The sequence below is a fragment of the Pseudophryne corroboree genome, chromosome 6 (assembly GCF_028390025.1).
Source record: "Pseudophryne corroboree isolate aPseCor3 chromosome 6, aPseCor3.hap2, whole genome shotgun sequence".
NCBI lineage: Eukaryota > Metazoa > Chordata > Amphibia > Anura > Myobatrachidae > Pseudophryne > Pseudophryne corroboree.
The window spans coordinates 330113022-330130182 of record NC_086449.1 but is presented as its reverse complement, the minus strand read 5'-3'; the positions used below and the strand labels follow the sequence as shown (position 1 = coordinate 330130182).

Sequence of the window (17161 nt, the reverse complement as noted above, 5' to 3'; positions counted from 1 at the left end):
GCTCTGGCGTCTGCCAGGCAACTGTCAGAGTTGGCGGCCTTATCTCACAAGAGTCCGTACTTGATCTTCCATTCGGATAGAGCGGAATTGAGGACTCGTCAACAATTTCTGCCGAAGGTGGTTTCTTCGTTTCACATTAACCAACCTATTGTGGTACCTGTGGCTACGGATGCTGTGGCAGTTCCAAAGTCTCTTGATGTTGTGAGAGCTTTGAAAATTTACGTCGCCAGAACAGCTGTTGCCAGGAAAACAGAGGCTCTGTTTGTCCTGTATGCTTCCAACAAGATTGGTCATCCTGCTTCTAAGCAGACTATTGCACGCTGGATTTGTAATATGATTCAGCAAGCTCATTCTTCGGCTGGGCTACCGGTGCCGAAGTCAGTAAAGGCCCATTCTACCAGGAAAGTGAACTCCTCTTGGGCGGCTGCCCGAGGGGTCTCGGCACTTCAGCTTTGCCGAGCAGCTACGTGGTCGGGTTCAAACACCTTTGCTAAGTTTTACAAGTTTGATACCCTGGCTGAGGAGGACCTCATGTTTGCTCAATCGGTGCTGCAGAGTCGTCCGCACTCTCCTGCCCGTGCTGGAGCTTTGGTATAGACCCCATGGTCCTTTTGGAGTCCCCAGCATCCTCTAGGACGTAAGAGAAAATAGGATTTTAGTACCTACTGGTAAATCCTTTTCTCCTAGTCCGTAGAGGATGCTGGGCGCCCATCCCAGTGCGGACTGTTACTTACAGTGTATTCTTGCTGGTTAAATTCGTTTACACACGGGTTGTGTATTTGTTGTTTTCAGCTTGTTGCTGTTGTTAATTCATACTGTTATCTGGTTTACTGTTACTCCAGGTGTACGGTATGTTTGTGGTGTGGGCTGGTATGTTTCTCGCCCTTAGTTTACACAAAAATCCTTTCCTCGAAATGTCCGTCTCTCCTGGGCACAGTTCCTATAACTGAGGTCTGGAGGAGGGGCATAGAGGGAGGAGCCAGTTCACACCCAGTCAAAGTCTTGAAGTGTGCCCAAGCTCCTGCGGATCCCGTCTATACCCCATGGTCCTTTTGGTGTCCCCAGCATCCTCTACGGACTAGGAGAACAGGATTTACCGGTAGGTACTAAAATCCTATTTTCTCCTACGTCCTAGAGGATGCTGGGGACTCCAAAAGGACCATGGGGTATAGACGGGCTCCGCAGGAGACATGGGCCCTTTAAGACTTTAAATGGGTGTGAACTGGCTCCTCCCTCTATGCCCCTCCTCCAGACCTCAGTTAGATTCTGTGCCCAGAGAAGACTGGTCACACATAGGGGGCTATCCTGAGTTTCTCTGGAAATAGACTTTTGTTAGGTTTTTTATGTTCAGGGAGCACTGCTGGCAACAGGCTCCCTGCATCGTGGGACTGAGGGGAGAGAAGCAGACCTACTTCTGTGAGTTACAAGGCTCTGCTTCTTAGGCTACTGGACACCATTAGCTCCAGAGTGTCTGATCGCTTGGGTCTCCTTGCAGCTCACTCCCGGAGCCGTGCCGCCGTCCCCCTCACAGAGCCAGAAGTCGGAAGACAGGTGAGTATTAGAAGCAACGAAGACTTCGTGAAGGCGGCAGAAGACTTCAGTATTCCGGAGGTACCGCGCAGCGGTCGCGCTGCGCACCATTGCTCCCACACGCACAAGGCACTGCAAGGGTGCAGGGCGCGGGGGGGGGCGCCCTGGGCAGCAAATATTACCTCATATAAGGGGCTGGCATGTATGTAAGGTGCGGTGGCACCATTCCAGGGACCCCCGCCAGCATAAAAAAGCGGGATGGAAGCGCGCCATGTAGGGGGCAAGGCTTCGTCCTCCAGCTCTAACCAGCGCCATTTTCTCCCCGCAGAGACACTGCTCCTGGCCCTTCACTGCACACAAGTAACTGGGTGCTTGAAAAACGAGGGGGGGGGGGCACAAATTTGGTGTTGGTTTATATTGTTATAATATATAACAGCGCTTACAGGTTTCTGACCGGTGGGGCGCTGGGTGTGAGCTGTCAAACTCTTTCTCTGTCCCTCTGAAAGACCTTGCTGTGGGTCTGTCCCCTGTAGCCCAGTGTGTTGAGTGGTGTCTGTACGTGGGTGTCGACATGTCTGAGGCTGAATGCTCTTCCCAGGAGGAGGTGCGTGTGGGGTCTGAACAGAATGAAGGAGTGACTTCGTCGGCACCGCCAACTGCTGATTGGGTGGAGATGTGGAGCGTTTTGAATAAGAGTGTGGCTTTGTTACATAAGAGGTTGGATAAATCCGAGGCTCAGAACCAGGCATGGAGGCAGTCCATGGGAGAGGTAGTCCCACTCACTCAGGCACCCTCGGGGTCCCAAAAACGCTAATTTACCCAGATAGCAGACACAGATACCGACACGGACTCTGACTCCAGTGTCGACTATGATAATGCAAAGCTACACTCTTAAGGTGGCTAAGAGTATTCAATACATGATTGTGGCAATAAAGGACGTGTTACATATCACAGAGGACCCCGCTGTCCCTGACACAAGGGTCTGCATGTTTAAGGGGAAGAAGCCGGAGGTAACGTTTCCTTCCTCGCATGAAATGAATGCTCTTTTTGATAAGGCCTGGTAAACCCCGGATAAACGGTGGCAGATTCCCAGGAGAATTGCTATGGCATACCCGTTTCCTTCCCAGGATAGGTTTAGGTGGGAGTCGACCTCCACAGTGGACGAAGCTCTAGCGCAGAGGTTCTCAAACTCGGTCCTCGGGAGCCCACACAGTGCATGTTTTGCAGGTAACCCAGCAGGTGCACAGGTGTATTAATTACTCACTGACACATTTTAAAAGGTCCACAGGGGGAGCTAAGTATTTCACTTGCGATTCTGTGAGGAGACCTGCAAAACATGCACTGTGTGTGCCCCCGAGGACCGAGTTTGAGAACCTCTGCTCTAGCACGTTTGTCCAAGAAGGTGGCGTTGTCGTCACCTGAGATGACGGCCCTTAAGGATCCGGCTGATCGTAGGCAGGAAACTATCTTGAAGTCTATTTATGTCACGACAGGTACGCTGCTCAGGCCGGCCGTGGTGTCGGCATGGGTGAGTAACGCGATTGAAAAGTGGGCTGATACCTTGTTATCTGAAATAGACACTCTGGATAGGGATAGCGTACTGTTGACACTGGGTCATATCAAGGACGCTGCAATCTATCTCAAGGATACTGCGAGGGATATTGGCCTCTTGGGATCAAGGGCCAATGCCATGGCAGTCTCGGCTAGGAGGGCATTGTGGACTCATCAATGGAATGGTGATGCTGATTCTAAAAAGGCTATGGAGGCTCTGCCCTATAAGAGGGAGGTTTTATTTGGTGAAGGCCTCGCGGACATGGTTTCTACAGCTACCGTGGGTAAGTCCTCGTTTCTGCCTTTTGTTCCTCCACAGCAAAAGAAGACTCCTCAATACCAGATGCAGTCCTTTCGGTCGCAGAAGTTCCGGAAAGGACGTGGGTCATCCTTCCTTGCCAGAGGTAAGGGAAAGGGAAAGAGATCACCGGCTGTTGCAGGGTCTCAGGAGCAGAAGTCCTCTCCGGCTTCTGCCAAGTCCACCGCATGACGCTGGGGCTCCCCTGCGGGAGTCCGCACCGGTGGGAGCGCGTCTTCAGCTTTTCAGTCAGGTCTGGGTTCACTCGGGCCTGGATCCTTGGGTGCTAGAAATTGTGACCCAAGGGTACAAACTGGAGTTTCAAGACGTGCCTCCACGCAGATTTTTTAAATCGGCCTTACCAGCTTCCCTTCCGGAAAGGGAGGTAGTGAGTGCGGCAATACAGAAGCTGTGTCAGCAGCGGGTCATTGTCGAGGTGCCCCCGTCACAACGGGGGGAAGGGTTTTATTCAAGCCTGTTTGTGGTCCCGAAGCCGTATGGCTCGGTCAGGCCGATTCTGAATTTAAAGTTCCTCAATCTGTATTTGAAAAGTTTCAAATTCAAGATGGAATCTCTGCGTGCAGTGATCTCCAGTCTAGAGGGAGGGGATTTTATGGTTTCAGTCGACATAAAGGATGCTTACCTACATGTCCCCATATATCCTCCTCATCAGATGTACCTGAGGTTCGCTGTTCAGGATTGTCACTACCAATTTCAAACGTTGCCGTTTGGTCTTTCCACGGCCCCGAGGATTTTTACCAAGGTCATGGCGGAAATGATGGTGCTCCTGGCAAGCAGGGGGTCACAATTATCCCGTACTTGGACGATCTCCTGATAAAGGCGAGATCACGGGAGCTATTGCTAAAAAACGTTGCGCTGTCCCTGACGGTTCTGCAGCAACATGGATGGCTCCTAAATTTGCCAAAGTCTGTCGTTCTTGGGCATGGTTCTGGACACGGATCTACAGAGAGTTTTTCTCCCGGGGGAAAAAGCTCTGGAAATCCAGTCCATGGTCAAGGACCTGTTGAACCCGGCAAGAATGTTGATTCATCAGTGCACTCGAGTGCTGGGGAAGATGGTAGCGGCCTACGAGGCCATTCCGTTTGGCAGATTTCATGCCAGAACGTTTCAGTGCGACCTGTTGGACAAATGGTCCGGGTCCCATCTACACATGCACCGAAGAATATGCCTGTCCCCTAAGGCCAGGATTTCTCTACTGTGGTGGCTCCAAAGTTCTCACCTACTGGAAGGTCGCCGGTTCGGGATCCAGGATTGGGTCCTGGTAACCACGGATGCGAGTCTCCGGGGTTGGGGAGCAGTCACTCAAGGGGAGAATTTCCAGGGAAAATGGTCAAGCCAGGAAGCTTGTCTACACATAAACATCCTGGAATTAAGGGCCATTTACAACGCCCTTTTGCAAGCAGAACATCTCCTTCGCGGCCTACCTGTCCTGATTCAGTCGGACAACGTAACAGCGGTGGCGCACGTAAACCGCCAGGGCGGAACAAGGAGCAGCGATGGCGGAGGCCACAAAGATTCTTCGCTGGGCGGAACGACATGTAAGCGCTCTGTCAGTGGTCTTCATACCAGGCATGGACAACTGGGAGGCAGACTTCCTCAGCAGACACGATCTGCATCCAGGAGAGTGGGGTCTTCATCAAGAGTTCTTTGCAGAAGTGACAAGTCGTTGGGGACTTCCTCAAGTAGACATGATGGCGTCTCGCCTCAACAAGAAGCTTCAGGCATATTGTTCCAGGTCGAGGGACCCTCAGGCACTTGCAGTGGACGCGCTAGTGACGCCGTGGGTGTTTGTCGGTCTATGTGTTCCCTCCACTTCCGCTCATTCCGAAGGTGTTAAAAATCAGAAGAACAACAGGAGTTCGGACGATACTCATTGTTCCAGACTGGCCAAGGAGGGCCTGGTATCCGGATCTGGGACGGCAAGGGCCGTGCGTGTACCAAGACTTACCGCGGCTGCGTTTGACGGCATGGCGGTTGAACGCCAAATTCTAGCTCGAAAGGGTATTCCCTGAGAAGTCATTCTGACTTTACTGAAGGCTAGAAAGGAGGTAACGGCGAAGCATTACCACAGTATTTGGAGAAAATATGTGTCTTGGTGCGAATCCAAGAAGGCGCCTACGGAAAAATTTCAGCTAGGTCGTTTTCTCCATTTTTTGCAATCGGGCGTGGATGCGGGCCTAAAGTTAGGCTCCATTAAAGTGCGGTGTGTGGTTTTTTAATGAGCGCCTCTATTAATTTTTGCATCCATTAAAGTGCAGATTTCGGCCTTATCTATTTTCTTTCAAAGGGAATTGGCCTCGCTTCCAGAAGTACAGACTTTCATGAAGGGGGTGCTGCACATACAGCCTCCATTTGTGCCTCCATTGGCACCATGGGACCTTAATGTGGTGTTACAGTTCCTAGCGTCACATTGGTTTGAACCTTTACAGACGGTTGAGTTGAAGTTTCTCACTTGGAAGGTGGTCATGCTCTTGGCCTTGGCATCCGCAAGGAGGGTGTCAGAGTTGGCGGCTTTGTCTCACAAAAGCCCTTACTTGGTCTTCCATGTTGATAGAGCTGAATTGAGAACTCGTCAACAATTTATCCCAAAGGTGGTTTCTGCGTTTCACATGAACCAACCTATTGTGGTACCTGTGGCTACGGAAGCCTTGGCGGATTCTAAGTCTCTCGATGTGGTCAGAGCTTTGAAAATGTATGTGACCAGAACGGCTCGTGTTAGGAAAACAGAGGCGCTGTTTGTTCTATATGCTTCCAACAAGGTTGGGGCTCCTGCTTTCTAAGCAGACTATTGCACGTTGGATCTGTAATACAATTCGGCATGCACTTTCTACGGCTGGGATGCCGTTACCGAATTCGGTGAAGGCCCATTCCACTAGGAAGGTGGGCTCGTCTTGGGCGGCTGCCCGGGGTGTCTCGGCGTTACAGCTTTGCCGAGCAGCTACTTGGTTGGGGTCAAACACGTTTGCAAAATTCTACAAGTTTGATACCATGGCTGATGAGGACCTCATGTTTGCTCAATCAGTGCTGCAGAGTCATCCGCACTCTCCCGCCTGGTCTGGAGCTTTGGTATAAACCCCATAGTCCTTTTGGAGTCCCCAGCATCCTCTAGGACGTAGGAGAAAATAGGATTTTAATACCTACCGGTAAATCCTTTTCTCTAAGTCCGTAGAGGATGCTGGGCGCCCGTCCCAGTGCGGACTCTATCTGCAGTACTTGTTAACGGTTATTGCTTATGTTACACAAAGGTTGTGTTTTGGTTAAGGTCAGCCTGTTGCTGATTGGTTTGATTCACGCTGTTGGCTGGTTGTAGTTACAGGCCATGTTGTACGGTGTGCGTGGTGTGAGCTGGTATGTATCTCACCCTTAGTTTAACAAAATCCTTATCCTCGAAATGTCCTTCTCCTCTGGGCACAGTTCCTATAACTGAGGTCTGGAGGAGGGGCATAGAGGGAGGAGCCAGTTCACACCCATTTAAAGTCTTAAAGTGCCCATGTCTCCTGCGGAGCCCGTCTTTACCCCATGGTCCTTTTGGAGTCCCCAGCATCCTCTACGGACTTAGAGAAAAGGATTTACAGGTAGGTATTAAAATCCTATTTATTGTTTGGTTTCTGATGAGATAGTCTCTTGTCTAAGTTTTATTTTATTGTGTGCACTTCCTCGGTGCCGCTAGCAGGGGCGTGGTTATGTAGGGGAGGAGCCAGCACCCTGGGTCCACAGTTTGTCTGGTAATATAAAGTCCTGACCTAAGTCAGCTTTAATGAGGGGCCAGCCCCAGTTACCAGCAAAGAGGTGCTGCAGCAGCAACACACAACAACCAAACATAAGCAGTTCCAGGGTCCTGTAAGGGAGCCTGGACAGGATCGCTCTTACAACTAATGTGCAGTTGGCATTAGTTATGTAAGAATAGAAACACCAGTACTAGTGCTTAGCAATGTTAGCTTACCAACTGATGAATTGGTAAAACCACTGGTCGCAGGGTGGCAGAGTAAGCTGACCCTGTCACACCTGTATTAATTACTTAATTTCATTTCCGTTATCTTTAATTCTTAATATTTCAGTTCCAGTAGACATGACGGTCACGTATAAGTAGGGCTACCATCAAATTACCAAGCAGCTGTAACACCTTCTGGTCCTAGTCTATGATGAATCATAAATATATAGGAAACTATAAATTCTTTTGTTGTAATAAATTGACAGCAGAGGGTCTCAGATGGATTTCACAAATAATACTCTATTGTATTCATTTGCGTTATTTCTCTTACGTCCTAGAGGATGTTGGGGTCCACATTAGTACCATGGGGTATAGACTGGTCCACTAGAAGCCACTGGTACTTTGAGTTTGAGAGTGTGGGCTGGTTCCTCCCTCTATGCCCCTCCTACCAGACTCCGTTTAGAAAATGTTCCCGGAGGAGCCGGTCACAGCTAGGGGAGCTCCATAGGCGTTCTTTTGTTTTTGTTATTTTAAATAGAGTTTAAGCACAGGGAGGCTGCTGGCAACAGCCTCCCTGCTTCGAGGGACTAAAAGGGGGGGGGGGGGAGTGTTCGCCCTGCGGGGTCTGAGCCACTATCTCCGCTGACAGGACACTGAGCTTCTGAGGGGATCTAACGTTCCCCGCCACAGGGGATCGCTCACCCCAGCAGCATGCCGCCACCCCCTTACAGAGCCAGAAGATCAGTGGCGAGTTAGTCATGGGCCCCCAAGCAGGGAGCCGGTGTGAAGATGGCGGCAACAGGGTAGGGAGCTTAGTACTAACTGCGCTCCGGGGCTCAGCGGCACATAGTGCGGCGCTGTGAGGGGCGCCCTGAGCCAGCGCCTACACCCTACACTGACCACTAAGCCTGTCAGGGTCCCAGGATCGCTGCCAGCACTTTTCCTCAGGCCAGTATAATCTTCAGAAGAGCGGGTAGCAGCGTCATGAAAGGGGGTGGAGATACTCAGAGCAGACCCAGCAGCGTTCAGCGCCATTTTCCTGCCTGCAGAAGCGCTGTCAGTGAGAGCTGTCCCTCCAAATCAACTCCAGCTATCCTATACGGTACCAGGGGGTTGTAGAAGGGGGGGAGTCTGTATATCTGTACTGTGCAACCTATTAAGATACACAGTAAGCGCTGGTTAGGGGTCTCCCTATCTTGTAGCGCTGTGTGTGGGTTGGCTCCAATCTCTGTGTCTCTCTTGCAATTCTCGGGTGGAAACTCTGTCTGCCCTTCCGTGTGTGTGTGTGTGTGTGTGTGTGTGGAGTGTTTGTGTGTGTGTGTGTGTGTGTGTGTGGAGTGTTTGTGGTCTCCATTCAGGTATGTCCAGGGACTCTGTGTCATATGCTGCAGAGGATGTGTCATATGCTGCAGAGGATATGTCCTCTCAGAATGATCCCATTCCATGTAATCAGGATTGCACTGTGTTCGCGCAGGTCCCAGCAAGGGAGCCTGAGTGGTTAGCCTCTCTTAAAAGTATGATTTCTCAGATATCTACTAGAGTTGCACAAAATGAGTCTGCAACTCGGGTTTTACAGGACTCTATGGCAGTTTGGTCCGGTTCTGTTACCTCAGGGCCCCCTAATGTACGCTCCCAAAAATGTGATCTTGCCCAGATTATGCAAGATGACACGGATACCGATTCTGACACGGCAGACTGTGATAGGGATATGCTGCGGGGGGCGGCATCTCTTGCAAAAGGGGTGCAGTTGATGATAGAGGCCATTAGAGATGTGTTGAATATTGCTGATACAACACCTGAGCAGGTTGAGGAGGCTTACTTCCCTGACAATAAGAAAGCCTCGCTGACCTTCCCTGCGTCTAAGGAATTAAATGCTATATTTGAGACAGCCTGGGAAAACACGGAAAAAGAATTCAGATCCCTAGAAAGGTTCTGGTTGCTTTCTCTTTCCCTGAGGAGGATAGGAAAAAATGGGAATACCCACCCATAGTTGACGCATCTGTATCCAGACTCTCAAAAAAGGTGGTTTTACCTGTCCCCGGATCTACCGCGTTGAAAGAACCGGCTGATCGCAAAATTAACACTACGCTCAAATCCATATACATGGCTTCAGGGGCGATACTACGTTCTACTATTGCCTGTGCATAGATTTCCAAAGCTATAGTAAAGTGGTCAGGCACGTTACTTGAGGATTTGGATACAATGGATAAAAGTGACGTTGAATTGTTTTTACGTAACATTCAGGAGTCTGCAGGATTTATTGTGGAATCCATGAAGACCTGGGTTCAATGGCTGCAGGGATATCTTCCATATCTGTCTCAGCTCGTCGAGGACTTTGGCTGCGCCAGTGGTTTGCCGACGCGGAATCCAGTAGAGGTGTTGAGAACCCTACACTACACAGGTCAGGCTCTCTTTGGGGAAGTGTTGGATGCGTGGATTTCCACGGCTACAGCGGGTAAGTCACCTTTTCTTCCCTCAGCTGCGCCTGCTATGAAGAAACCTTTTTATTCAGCTGCATCACAGTCCTTTCGGGCTGCTAAAACAAAGTCCAAGCCGCCCAACACCTTCTTTTGATGGAGGTCGGCCAAAATCGAAAGAACCTGCTGCTGCGGGTTCCCAGGAACAGAAGCCTGCTTCAGGTACGCCAAAGTCCTCAGCATGATGGTGGACCGGGCGGCCTGGAGGTGGGGCCGTTGGGGGCGAGACTCAGGCATTTCAGCCACATCCGGGTGTCGTCCGGCCTGGATCCCTGGGTGCAAGATATTGTATCCCAGGGGTACAGGCTGGAGTTTCAAGATCTCCCTCCTCACCGATTCTTCAAATCAGGTTTGCCAGCTTTGCTGGCAGACAGGGCTATCCTACAGGAAACCATCCAGAAGTTGGTGGAGTCCCAGGTCATTGTACCAGTTCCACCCCATTTGCAAAACAAAGGTTACTATTCAAACCTTTTTCATGGTACCGAAACCGGATGGTTCGGTCAGACCCATTTTGAACTTAAAATCGCTAAACCCCTTTCTGAGGGAGTTCAAAATGGAGTCTCTGAGGGCGGTGATATCAGGTCTGGAGGAGGGGGAATTCCTTGTATCCCTGGATATCAAGGATGCGTACCTCCACATTCAGATTTGGCCACCGCATCAAGTGTTTCTCCGATTCGCACTGTTGGACAGTCATTTTCAGTTCAGGCTCTGCCATTCGGCCTCTCCACAGCACCGAGGGTTTTCACCAAGGTGATGTCAGAGATGATGGTTCTCCTCTGCAGACAGGGGGTGAACATAATTCTGTATCTGACGATGTGCTGATAAAGGTGCCAGTGGCTCCTAGTGGACCAGTCTATACCCCATGGTACTAATGTGAATCCCAGCATCCTCTACGGACTACGAGAAAAGGATTTACCGGTAGGTAATTAAAATCCTTTTTTCCTTTTTGTTTACAGGTCCTTGCTGACTCTAATTATTTTATGCAAATTGCCTACAGTCTCTTTACAACCTAAAATACAATACGGAGGAATTATTTTTAGTCTAACACATGATTATCCGATTTTACAGCATACTAAATGTATACATAATTTATAATAATGTATGTAGTTATATTGTATTATGCTATTATATCTTTAATCATAGTTATTAATCATCTAGTAATGTAATACATGTTTTTAAATGCATCATTGTGCTGCTCAGTAGATCTTGTGTGTTTACATCCTGTTTATTGGAGAGTGGCTCGGGATGTTGTCAAAGCACTAATGTTTGTGAGGTTGGGGGTTGTAGGAAAGGGCAGGGGGGTATACTTACCTAAAAAAGAATAGAATAATAATTGATTTCCCAGTTGTAATCACTAACATGTATATGTGTTGGTTATGTGAGGAGTGTCAGCGTAATAACGTGAGAAATCTTTTCTAATTTAGGGCAGGGGACATTGTCGAGTTGAAGATTTTGGAGATACCTATGGACAGTCAAATAAGAAATAATAGGATTCCTCACCACCCAACGGGAATGACTACAAACTACCTACCGGCTAGTCATCAAAATGGTGGCACAGGGAAGCAAAGGTCAGCAGAGACCAGCAATGCACAGAACATCCCTCAGAGATCAGAAGTGAGGGGTCATGATCCTGTGTGCACCTCTCCGCAGCCATGTTCGAAAAGTTATGTGGACAGGCATACAGAAGGCCTCAACCAGCCCAAGAATTTTCGCCGCAGACACAACTCCTGTGAGTACTGAAGGAGATGAGAAAAGTGTGCATTGAATGTGACTTTATATATCTAATGTTTCAACAAGTGTTCTCTTTTCTGTATTTGGTTAATGTGTTGTATAGGTAGTGGGGAAAGAAGGAGGCATCTCATTAAATGCAAAGTGCCTAGCGTATTAAAAGACCAATTTTTCATGTAATTCAAGCCCATCGAAAACATATATTATGGTTTCCTATAATGATTGCAAAAAGGAGACCTCGGTGCCTTTGAAAGAAGGATAACTGTTGGGGTACGATTAACGCAGCAATATGTAGTGAGCAGTTAGCCTAGTACGCCAAGGGATAAACCTCATATGCAGTATGCAGCAACGGGTGAAATGGCCACTTCAAGAACTTAATGTAAATTATCCTTCAAAAATAGTTGAAAAATGGAAAAAAAAGTATAGAATAATATTAAAATATAAATAACAGTGAAGCTTTACGGCAGTGGTGTAATATTGTGGGGCACATTTTCCTATCAGGATTTGGATACAGTATTTCTCTTAAGGTGCGTACACAGAGGACGGAATTTTAAACGATTGAGCCGTTTTTGTTCGTAACGACACAGTGTTTAAAAAGTGCCGTGTGTATGCACTATCACAATGCTGATGCGTGCACCCACATGTCTCTAGCGAAGTGGCTTTAACCCAACCCCTCGCGCTGCCGGCATGCTGGGTACACATCGTCTCATGTGTACCCAGCTTTAGAGAACAAAGTCGGTGCTAGTTGCTACGTATGTTAGTAAGTGATCATCTTCAGCCCATGGAGCAACATTTAATTTCTAATGGGAATACTTTCTATCATGATTCTCCCGCTCACAGAGCACGTGTGGTCACACAATTGTTTGATCAGCGTAACGCTGATGTTATCCATATGTACTGACTTTCTCAGTCACCAGATAACTCCTTGGAGCATATATAGGATTTTCTGGTATTTTCCACCACTATTAACCAGGTGTCAGTGTACTGACTGTGATTTGTGTGCTACTGTACATCCCTGTGACGTTCTAGTGTTTCAGTTCTTTGTTCATGATCTATACTGTATTTTGGTACAAATTACAGAATGCAGTGTAACCAAAATGCTAAAGCTGTAAATCTTTAAACAATGCAGAATATGGTAAATGTGTGCATTTCTTATTTAGCGAAGTGAATAACACTATTCTATTATGTTTAACTCTGCACAGTATAATGATATTTAGTTTAATGGTTTCCTTTTCTAGAGAACTTTAAATGCCAAATGCTGCTGAAATGTAAACATTAAAATGAGGGCGCTTTGGGGGCAGGTTCCATGCCCTCTTCTTGGAGGATGTTTTCATGAAGCTTGCTTCTAATTCCCTTCAGTTCATCTAGAAATGGCAGGTCGCAGTGTGCAACCTATGGGATGAATATGAAAGACGGGGGAATCATCATGAACCCCCAAAAAGTGGCAAATACTGTATGACAGCAGGGCAGTGTAGATGGCTGTTAGTGGCCGTATTGGAGGCGTTCCATGATGTCAAATAGTTGATGTTTGCATCTCTCAAAAATGATGGCACAATGATAGTCAGCAAGTATGGGGGTCATTCCGAGTTGTTCGCTCGGTAAAAATCTTCGCATCGCAGCGATTTTCCGCTTAATGCGCATGCGCAATGTCCGCACTGCGACTGCGCCAAGTAAATTTGCTATGCAGTTAGGAATTTTACTCACGGCTTTTTCATCGTTCTGGCGATCGTAATGTGATTGACAGGAAATGGGTGTTACTGGGCGGAAACAGGCCGTTTTATGGGCGTGTGGGAAAAAACGCTACCGTTTCCGGAAAAAACGCAGGAGTGGCTGGAGAAACGGGGGAGTGTCTGGGCGAACGCTGGGTGTGATTGTGACGTCAAACCAGGAACGACAAGCACTGAAATGTTCGCAGATGCCGAGTAAGTCTGGAGCTACTCAGAAACTGCTACGAGGTGTGTAATCGCAATATTGCGAATACATCGTTCGCAATTTTAAGATGCTAAGATTCACTCCCAGTAGGCGGCGGCTTAGCATGAGCAAATCTACTAAAATCCGCTTGCGAGCGAACAACTCGGAATGACCCCCTATGTTTCAGCAAATAAGTTTTTAGAGAATTTTTGGTACAATATAGTGGATCTATTTTAAGTGTGTATATACAAATTAGCAAATCACTTTACCATCAATACACGTCTATATAGGCCATATTTTCTTATTTAAATACCTCTAAATAAATTATAATTAATTGGGAAGGGTATCCCAGCAGAACTGCACTGTGTCCCGATATGTTTGCCTTAAAATAAGATTTTCTCACCTAGTTTGGAGCTGCAAACTAAAACCTTTATTAACTCCCATTGAGACGTGTTACCTGGATTTCTAATGGAGTATCAAAAAGTTGCAGTGTTAAGCAATTTCAGGCCTTCTTGCGGCTAATTGAATTGGCCTCTTTAAATAAATAAATTTGGTTTAAGTTTTTCCTGCCACTGTTCTGATTGAGATGCACAGCTGCAGTTTATTAGTTATATCATTCCATATTTATCTGTATATGTTCAGTATTGGTGTACAGTCTCTACATGGGACCACAAATATGTAATGTATGTATTAAAGATTAAAGTATACTCTTTTCCTCCCTCTGCCCAATAATAATGGAAAGTTTCTGGAACTTTATACGAGTGTGATGCATGTTACCAGTGGTCACAGGACCGGCAGCCCGTCAGTGAGAATGTCGACCGGGTCATTATTTTACCCCTCCCTTGTCCCCTACCCTAACCCGCCTTGGTTGGCGGCTAGGGCTAAGAATAGGGGGTTGGCAGCTACGGGTATTCCCCCACTCCCCTAGGGCCTAACCATACCCCCCCTTCACTGGGCTATAACCCTAGTAGAGACCCCAATACTTGCCTAGGGGATGTCAGTGGTCGGTAATCCTGAGTGCCGGCATGCATCCCCTTAATACAATGTAGGTATTAGTGTTCACTCTAGAATCCAGGCAGGGTGCCGGATTTAGAGGGGCACTAGCGTGCGCGTGTGGCGAAAAGGGGGCGTGGTCATGCAAAATAGGGGCGGGTCATTGCGGGTAAAAAAAAAAAGGGGCGTGGGCGGCCGGCGGCGTCACTGTTGGGGGCGTGCCCACCACCTACGGAGGTGCTGGGCTTTCCCCAAGCGCGCTCTCAGCGTGAATGGATGCCACGCGGATGCGCGCGGCATCTTTACACGCTGTGAGGGCAGGAAGCGAGCGGCAGTTTTAGCAGGGCGCCACAGAAAGGGCAGGGCGCGGCGCCCTGCTAAAACTGCCTAGCGTGAACACTAGGTATTTCATTCTGGTTGTAGGGGAAGAGATTTTTGTTCCTTGTGCACCAGTTTGAAAGCACCACTATTGGCTAGGGATAAGATTATACAACTAAGGTGTGTCAAAATAACAAGAGGGATTACATATGTAATACCGGCAGATGGGATGCCGGCTGTCAATATCCCGCCAGCGGCATCCCGCCAGCCAGAATACAGGCAGTGGGGCAAGCATTGCGAGTCCCCTTGCAGGCTCGCTGTGCTCACCACACTGCAGGCTCAGTGTCTCACTGCACTTGCCACAGGATCTATTCCCGCTCTATGGGTGTTGTGGACCCCACGAGTGGGAATAGCCCTGGTGTGCTGAGATGTCGGGATTTCGACGTCTGTATCCTGAACGCCGGGATCCAGACAGCCGGCATTTTATCTGCTTCCCAGCAACAGACCATGGCTTGCTGAGACATAAGATTGAAGGAACCACCCTTCTAATTGATAGTATTATTTGCTACTGTACTAACAGAATTATAATCACATCATTATAATGTACTAGTTGTATTTATTTTTAAGTGCATATGTCACAATGCATTGACCTATTCTAATTCAAAAATATGTTACATTACTAAAGTATATTCCATCCATCCATCCATTTGTTATTTGACTCTCTTTATCTCTTTGCCCTGACCTTTGCTGGCAGCCCCTTCCAAATGCCATGGACACTCTATGGGAAGGAACCAGGACATTAATTCAGCAGGTATTCTAGTTGTTTAGAAAAGCCATATTCTAGGGTTGTTGTCAGAGATGTGTTTATTACATGCATGCTTGTACTTTCTACCAGCCAGCTCCCTCTTTCATAACAGGACAAAGCAACATAGGAGGTCATTCAGACCTGATCGCTAGACTGCGGGTGATCAGGTCTAAACTGCGCAGGAACTTAGCATGGGTACAAAGCGGATCGCCGCTCAGCGATGGGTTTGTGCGAAGAATCCATTTGCACGGGCGTTCGCAGGGAGATTGACAGGAAGAGGGCTTTTGTGGGTGGCAACTGACCGTTTTCTGGGAGTGGTTAGAAAAACACAGGCGTGTCCAAGCGTTTGCAGGGAGGGTTCCTGTCGTCAATCCCGGTCCTGGACAGGCTGATGTGATCGCAGCGGCTGAGTAAGTCTTGGTCTGCACAGAGATCGCGCAAGATCTGTTTGTACAGCTTGGCTACACATGTGATCGCACACTTGCACAGCTAAAATACACTCACCCTGCAGGCGGCGACTATCTGATCACAGCAGTGCAAAAATCACTTGCTAGCGATCAGGTCTGAATTAGGCCCATAGTTTCATATTGTATGTTATTTTTTTCACTTTTTATTTGTAAAATGTAAAATCATATGTAGAACAGGGGAAACACACACAGAACAAACCTATTGCTACACGGGTAAATGCCATGATCCATGCAGGAAATGAGCATATAGTTATTATGCCATTTAACTTTGCTCTTATTCACATGGTGACTGGTGTGAGAGTGGATTATTAGTAAGTGCACTGGAAATTGATATATCGCTGACCTTTTCTTTCCATTGTATCTTAAACACTTTCCAATGCTCTTATCTATTGTACATTATCGCTCACAATCACTAGAGTATATGGCTGTGGATGTATAATACATACGTGCATAAAGTCAAGTGCTGTAAACGTTTGTTAAGGATGGTGACCTGCTCCACCAACGTATATCACGTCTTCATGACAGCAGCTGACGCAGCAAAGTCTCTGATAGCGGAACAGTTGTTCTTCTTGAACTTTGTTTCTATAGTAACTCACAAATCATTAAAGCTAATTTCAGTGGAGTTTTTTGTGTCCAGCAAGCCGACAATGTATGCCTTTGCCATCAGACATTTTTCAGGCTACCGTGACTGTACAGACATCATGCTCTCTCCCCCTCAGCACAGTTTCCTTATAACAAGTTTTGCTTTTAGATGTTAAGATTATTTGTTATTTGTAAGTGTACTTTGAGGTGGTTTGAACGGGATCAGTACGTAATCCCGCTGGACGGGATCCCGGCGGTCGAAATACCGACGCCGGAATCCCGACCACACAATCCCGACAGGGGTGGAGAGCGGAACGCAGCCCCTTGCGGGCTCGCTTCGCTCGCCACGCTGCGGGCACGGTGCCTCGCTGCGCTCGGCACACTATTATATTCTCCCTCTATGGGTGTCGTGGACACCCACGGAGGGAGAATATGTCGGGATTGTGGCGGTCGGTATTTCGACCACCGGGATTCCGTCCAGCGGGATGTTGACCGCATCCCGTTTGAACAGCTATTTGCTAATGCTTGTGTTTTAAGCTATCACCTGAA

The 17161-nt window shown here is 48.0% G+C and overlaps 1 protein-coding gene across 4 annotated transcripts in view; it reads left to right on the top strand.

Moving 5' to 3' along the window:
* Nucleotides 1-17161, top strand: part of EDC3 (enhancer of mRNA decapping 3) — a 157722-nt gene that overhangs the window by 22150 nt on the left and 118411 nt on the right. For 3 of the 4 annotated variants that reach the window (XM_063926373.1, XM_063926371.1, XM_063926370.1), the window contains exons 3-4: nt 11233-11537; nt 15513-15569. In XM_063926373.1, the coding sequence (XP_063782443.1) occupies nt 11233-11537; nt 15513-15569 (362 nt within the window). The remainder of the gene's footprint in view (nt 1-11232; nt 11538-15512; nt 15570-17161) is intronic. The other variant, XM_063926372.1, reaches the window with a different exon arrangement.